Below are 8076 nucleotides of genomic sequence, written 5' to 3'. Positions count from 1 at the left end.
AGAATATTTCAAAAAATGTTTTAGAGTCAATGACTCAACGATTCACCAGCATATCGCTAACGTATTTTTCTACCCATTTTACAGGAAATTAGACAGGTTAGACCAGATAAGCAAGACATGATAGAAGATTAGAGATATAGTCATTAGATGCTACCAAATGGATAAGACGTTTGATAAATATTGTAAATTATATTTTCTCAAACATTATTTGTAAACATCAAACACGTATTTTCAAACCCAACATTTTATTAAAATATATATTTTATTTTAAAGTCTTCTGCTAAAATAAACTCGCAACTCTGATATATTTACAAAACAGATATCAACTATTAGTCACACTTCTAGACCCTAAATCGGGGGGTGACATAAATATTTTAAGCCTTGAATACTTTATTGTTGCTTACGGGTTACACTTGATTCTTCTGCCATTTGGGAGTTTTGTTTCATTTGATTTCGCTTCTGGAAAATCAAAGTTCAAGTGTGGGGATGCTTGATAGGACACAAAGTGTACATATTTATTCATCAAATTACCACTATATTTATAGAAAATTCCATGTAAATTCATTGTATTTGGCACTTATTTGAGTTATTTGCGAATTTGCAGGCTCGAACGTTCGCCCAACAAGAAATGATAAAAAAATGGCGTTTTGCGGCGAAAAAAAAATGATTATGCCAGATTACATGACCATGCTAGGGAAGTGCATGACCATGCCGGTGGTGCATGACCGTGCAAGGACCAACGTGCATGACCATGCTAGAGAGGTGCATGACCGTGCAAGGACCAAGGTGCATGTGCACGGACCTGTACTAGCAGTTCAGATCAAAGGTGCATGACCATGACCACTGCACGAGCATGCACCTGATGCATGGCAGTGCACATGACAGTGACGCGCCAATGTGCACGACAGTGGCGGATATAGCTTATGAGGCGGATATAGCTTATGCATTTATGAGGAGGGGTACCCCTCAACGTTTTTCCGGTAGTGTAAAAAAAATTGGTCGATTTTCGTGTTACGTTACCCCTGAACAAAAAATAACGTTACCCCTATGTATTTTAATCCCAACCAATTTAATACTTAAACCCAAAAAAAGCCCACTTAAACTATAAAGCCCAAACCAAAAAACCCAATAACCCAAATAATACAATAAAAAAAGGAGCAGACCTCAGACTTGGTACTCTGCTAACGACACTGCAACCAGCCACCACCACGTCACCTCCACCTCCATCCACCTACCGCCTGCTCGCCACCAGCCACCACCAGTTCACTCGGTCACTCCACCTTCGGTCTCTCCTTTCCGATAAGATTTCTTGTATTTAGGGAGTTAGGGTTATGTTTAAATTGGAATTAATTTTGGATTTAGAGTTTATGTTTAAACTGGAATTGATTAGGTATTTAGGGTTATGTTTAGTTGGAATTAATAAGGGTTTTAGCCCTTTAGTTTTATGTGTAAATTGGAATTGATATTATGTTTTTGGTTCAAATTTTGTTTAGGGAAGTTTGAAGGTGAGTATACAGCCTCTTATTAGCAACTTTTTTGAACGTCAAAGAAAAGAAAACAATGACATTGATTCATCACCAAGTTTAAATATTCCAACTTCAAGTTCAAACATGTGCAACTCTTTTATTTTATTATTTAATTAAATGTTGTGTTTATCAATATGTTAGTTGAGTAAACTTTAAAACTACTCATTAACAATATCAAAAGATATCAATAAAATCATTGTATTAGTAGGTTAATAAGTTTGAATAATTTTTTACAATATCATTAAGCAAACAAGTTTAGATTATTTTGATGCGTCCCATTACAAACCAACTTGTTTTAATACGCCATTGCTAATGGGTTAATCGGGCGCTGGTACGCTTGAAACACGAAACCGAACCCAGGATGCACCAATCACGTAACCAGACACCTGCAAGAGTAAAACGTGTTACCGGGCTCCGCTACGCGTGAAACACGTAATCGGGCCCTGTAAACGTGAAACCGCGGAAAAAAAAATTTTTCTTAATGTACGGTTAAAAATTTTATTTATGCTACCCCTAAAATTATTTTCAAGATCCGCCCCTGGTGCATTTCCGTGCCAGAAAGGTGCACGACCGTGCCAACCTTCTCAAAAAGTGATTTAGACTTTTAACCAAATATGACAACTACGATTTGATCAAACGAAAGCATAACATTGACTTACTAAATCGGTGCACGATTGTGCACCTGATGTGCATGGTAGTACACTTCACGCAGACAGCTTTATAAGCATCCATTTGCCTACAATTTCAAGTGTGGGGTCTTGGGTATTCTCTCTCTACACAGTGCAGAATTTTTAGGGGATTCTTGGAGGCTTCCATCAACACAAGATTCATCATTCCATCCTTCAATCCTTGCCTGATTTTGGCTTGCATTTCTATGTTTAAGAACATGTTTTGTACGATTATTTCAAGAATGTTTGTAGGTGTATCAAGCCTTAGGCTAAATACTTTACTATCTAGACAATGTTGAAGCTTTTTACTAATTTGATATTTTATCTATGCATGATTTTGGTAAATTGGTGTTCTTTCAAGTTATGTTGAACTTATGAGTTAATATAGATGGTCCTCATGCTTGTTAGAGTTGAATAGCTTTGTTATTTATACAAATGCTTGAACATTCATGTTGGAAAACTATGTTTTAGGTGTTTGTTTGTAAACTTTGAATGCTTATGCTTGATTTGTTTACATCTCTATGTTAGGAATGACTAGTGAAAATTAACTTGGTTGTAAAATTGTGACAAGCATAGAACCTAGCACTTGATATTGGAAAATTGATGGGTTTGGTTATGATTCTTGACATGGTGATGACTTGCTAGTTAAAGATTCATAAGTTTATGTTGATATCGCAAATTTGGCTAGTTTAATATAATTTTAGTTGGTTAGAATGCTTGTTCATGCTAGCTTTCTTTTGATTATGAGACTTTATTGTTTTGACAAACAATTTAGTCTATGCTTATCTGTTGATTGAAAACCCATCATGTTAATTATTTGTTAGTATTAGGTTGCTTGATTGCAATCTTGTATTTATTTTAGATTCATGATGTTTTACCATGTCATTGCTACTTTATCATGTTAATGGAGTGAATTCATGTGTAGTTAGCTTCTTTGTATTGATTGTTTCTTGTATTTTACTTGCTTTATTTCATTATATGATTGTTTAGTTAGTTAAATTCAAATCAAAATTTCTTTTTTGGTTACTCATTTACAAAGATTTAGTACTAGAAAATCACCGGATCCTTGAATTGACACTCAGTTCTTGCCGACACTTTATTAACTTTATTACAAATGATAGGTGCACTTGCCTTTCGTGTGTGGTTTAGTTGTAAGTGAAAACCTATTTTTAAAACCTAATTTGTGTCGAACTTTTATTTAAACTTATATATATTCACACACGTCATTGACTTAACTCAGGAACTTCCTCGGCAGACTTCTGTTTATTTATATTTTTTGGTCTACTTCTTTGCTTGTGATATTTTGGGGTTGTTAAGGTAGTTAAGCATGCAGAGATTGGCCATAAGTCCATACTATTAATTGGGTCTAAGAATTTTTGATAGACCTTTTCCTAAGTCTCTAACCAATATGCTTTATCCACCCACCATTCTGGTATGCAATCAATATGTCCATTCATTGCCATATTATAAATACAAGCCACTACATGCCTACATGTCATGCCAATTAGATCCCATCTTCTACGTGAGCAAGTCCTTTTTTCCATACATACAACTCTTTTCTCATTGGTAGGACCAGTAACTTGATATTTGGTATTTTCATTCCAAATAACAATGTATAAATTGGCTACAGTCTTGATTTTCTCAAATAACCAGTTGGTTTTAATGTCCCTTGGCACTTAGCAATGGTCATATGCCCCACAACCATCCTCTCATCATAAACTCCCTAATGTAATCAAGACAAATTATAATAGGTTTGTCCCTTGCAATAATCAGTTGCCTATTGAAGACCTCAAAAAGATTGTTCAATAAAATATCAAACCTTGGCCTAACTGTAATAAATTCAAAGAAATACAATATCAGACAACTTGTATAACTCATTCACCACTAATGCTAATGGGAAAGTACATACCACTGAAATAAGCTCTTGACCAATGTCTGGTGAATCTCTTTCAACCAATCATAGAGTGATTTGTCTTTAGTCAGTATTGCTTTCATACATCTTTCAAATTCTTATGGTATGGTTGCAAAGGCACCAAAATAAGCTTGTATAACTCATTCAAGGAAATACAACATCAGACAACTTGTCTAACACCTTCGCCACTAAATAAATTCAAGGAAATACAACATCAGACAACTTGTATAACTCATTCACCACTAATGCTAACGAAAAAGTACTTACCACTGAAATAAGCTCTTTGCTAGTATCTGGGTGGAATCTATTTCAACCAATCATGGAGTGATTTATCTTTAGTCGGTATTGCTTTCATACATCTTTCAAATTCTTGTGGTATGGTTGCAAAGGCACATTTCTGAAGCATGTTTTGTACATCACACCTCTCCACCTAGGTTTCATGTTTCTCATGTATATGTCTTGAATAATATCTGTGTTCAGCACTTGGAAACATATTTTTATAGCTGGTAATCTGCCCTAAAACAATTAAATGTATGTATAATAATCAAACAACCATATGTACATAAATAAGCAAACAATCATACGTATGTAAACTAGCCTTCTGCCTGTCACTTATGAAGGTTAAATTACTGTTAGAATAAAGATCCAAATCATCCCCCAAACACTCCAAAAACAAGGTCCAACTAGAATTTGTCTCAACCTCCACCAATGAGTATGCAACTGGATAAGTTCCATTATTTGCATCTATTCCAACAGGTGTCAAAATCTGCCCTGGAAAGGGCCCTTTCATAAAACACCCATCAAAACCAAGAAAATCTCTCCTAGCTATCTTAAACCCTTCTTTTAGTGCAAAAAAACATATATATATTCTCCTGAACTTTTTAGTTGCACTAGGGTTACAACAAGGTTCAACATCTAATTTCACTGTTGTACCAAGATTAGATCTAGCAAGATTTTCAGTGTAATCCCTTAGATTCCCGTATTTATCCTCAAAATATACAAGTACCTTCTTCTTAGCCATGACCTTGGCCCTGCACATCTGATATGGGGTAATCTGCAGCTGAAATTTCTTTATCAAGTCTTCTGCCATATATCTTGGCTTAGTGTTTGAATTGCTTTTAATTGTTGGTTCAATTTCCCTGGCCAACCAATTTATGGTGCACAAGTTCACATCTCTTGTTTAAATTAAGTGTGCTCTTTAAATTAGGTTTTCATCAATGTTTTCAGACCTGGCCCGGATATCGACCCGGACGCCTTACCGGGTCAAAGGTCGGCGGACCGGTGTGACCCGGATGACGTCATAAATAAAAAATTACTAATTTTTATATACAACTTTACATATTTTTATACATAGTTAGTAAATTTATATACCATTTATGTAACACCCCGCAACCGCAGCGGAAACGTAAACGGGGTGCGACAGACTCGTCTGATATCAACCACATTGTTTATAAAGAAAACCGAATACATTAATATACTTCAAATTACATTATCTTGTATTTAATTACCGTCTAGGTGATACACACATCATACAATACGATACATAATTCTATTTGTTATAATGTATCCTAATATCCTGCACGCAAATCTTACACACATCAAGCACTTATCACGTAAGCAATCACTTCATCTTAATTGTACCTGAAAAGCATGTGAGAAAACGGGTCAACTACGAATAGTTGGTGAGTTTCACAATTTGAGTAAACCATGATAAATCCATATCAAAATATAATATTATCTGGGGACACTGTTAACCCAGTACCGTACTCATTCCGGGGGCAATGTTAACCCAGAATTACGATGTAATTATGCTGAGCCCACAAGTGAAACCTCTGACTATCACACACAACCCCCGTGGCATATCCCCCGCCCACGGAACTGCCCCAAACCGCTATGTCTAACATTACATAGCAAAATATATTTCAACAACAAAATAGACATGTGCAACTGGCTGGGAAACATCAGCAAATCCATGCCGGACCAGTTGGGTTTGTCAGACCAATAGTACTATCCACACTCTACCGGCTTTCAGTTAATCACTCGTGTTCCGGGGCCTTAGAATGTTAGCAACTCAGACAATTACCATCTTAGTACATTTCCGTACGATTCCCGTACAATAAAATATATATAAATCCACGCAAGTCCATGCGTTCAGTATGTATTTAAACATTTCAGTAAAAACATGCTTCCGCCCCGAGAAAATATTCGAAATTAGTTCAGAAAAGGGGCTCGTGAAACTCACCTTAGCACATGCAAGCAGGTAACAACAATCATTATCAGTTAACACGTCCAATCTGTAATATGATCCCTACGATCGTTACTATACACTCATTATTAATATAACTTTAACTAAGTTAACCGGTACATCTGGGGACACTGTTAACCCAGCACTGTACCCGTTCTGGGGGCAAGGTTAACCCAGAAACACTTCTCCGGACTCAGATTGTGATGTCGTTTAGAGTTCCATGGTCACAACTACTATTAGTCGTTTTTCTCGTTTTGCGTGCCTAGCACGGTTATCCGTTTTTATGTTTCAAAAATGAGTTTGGTCACACACGACCCGAAAATAGTCGTTGACTGATAGTTTAAGTAAAGTTGTGAAATTTGAGCTCGGTTTAGACGCCCCGTTTGGCCGCGGGACCCGTTTCCGTCTTTAGCGTACCGGAAACTGTTAAAATAGGTTAAAATTACTCAAATCATCCGAATTATTTTCGGATGATTTATTTTTACTTGTTTAACTCATTTATATGAAAATAGTTCATTTTTAGGGTTTTTATACACCAGTCAGCTCGCTTAAGCGAACTTCACCGGTTTACGCGTTTTAACTTTAAAAGTTTGATAATTAGCACAAATAATTATCCGTTTACTCTCGGATCTTGAAATTTTGCACAAATCACTTTTTAACAGTGGGTAATTTTATAAAAATATTTCCAGAATTAATTCTTATATTTAAAATTTATTTATCTATTTTTAAACACCATTTAAACACTAAATATGTCGTAAATACCAAAAGATCTTAGAAAAATCCCAAATTTTTCCTGGATGTCCCCTGCCATCCACATAATCCCCTGTAATTTTTCCAGAACCAAAATCTTCTTTTACATGCCATTTTTACTAAAACCGAGCTAGAACACCCTAGAACTCGTTTAACCAAAAAGCCTACTTAGACTTCTCCAACTGACCTCAAATTTTGTGTGTGACTTATGCATGATATAAAAAGCTTATCTGCAATTTTCCAGAATTTTTCATGATATTTAACTATTTTTCACCATTTTTGACCAAAACCGAGCATTAAATTCACCAAATATTCATCCTTTATCCAAAAATTACCAAAAATTCACAGAACTCATATTTTTATGTGTTTAACACCTCTGTAAAGTTTCATGACCTAACTTTAAAGCATCAACAATCTGTCAAAATTTCCCAAAACCGAACATAACCGAATATACCTTTCGTTTTCCGCCACTACAAGCTACAAACTCGTCTTTCCGCCTTATCTAACACTAAATACAGAGCCTACAAACAACATACCACAATACCAAGCAAGTTACACTCACGATCAAGCCATTTCTTTCATGGTTTCGGTTATGATTCCAAAAACAAATATTTAACCGTAAAAATTCGTTTTTGATTCGTTTAACTCATTTCTTGGACCAAGATCCCTTGTATAACCCGTATACATCACTTGATCATGCAAGAATCGGTTTTCATCTTTGAAACCTCATTTTCTTGCAAACAAACTCAAGAAACGAAGATGAACACGTATATAACACGATTTTTACCTCGGTTTTCTTGCTCAATTTCCGGATTTTTGGATGTTAAAGTGGAAAGGATTGAAGGATGTTGAGAGATTTGATGAGAAAAAAGAAAATAAGAATGGGAATGTGGACTTAAGGTCCGATCGGCATAAGGGAGGGGTGGGGTGGGACCCACCTCTCCATTTTTAACCACATATTCGGATATCGGAGAT

The 8076-nt window shown here is 35.7% G+C and overlaps 1 protein-coding gene across 1 annotated transcript; it reads right to left on the bottom strand.

Moving 5' to 3' along the window:
* Window positions 1–4650: 4650 nt before the first annotated feature.
* Window positions 4651–5127, bottom strand: LOC143615203 (uncharacterized). The gene has a single exon (XM_077088387.1). The coding sequence runs from the start codon at window positions 5125–5127 to the stop codon at window positions 4651–4653; it is 477 nt and encodes a 158-aa protein (XP_076944502.1).
* Between the last annotated feature and the right edge of the window lie 2949 nt (window positions 5128–8076).

This window comes from Bidens hawaiensis, unplaced genomic scaffold (genome assembly GCF_021521415.1).
Source record: "Bidens hawaiensis isolate Kalapana, Puna unplaced genomic scaffold, B.hawaiensis_p1.1 tig00042247_1, whole genome shotgun sequence".
NCBI lineage: Eukaryota > Viridiplantae > Streptophyta > Magnoliopsida > Asterales > Asteraceae > Bidens > Bidens hawaiensis.
This window is presented reverse-complemented; position numbering and strand designations above follow the sequence as displayed.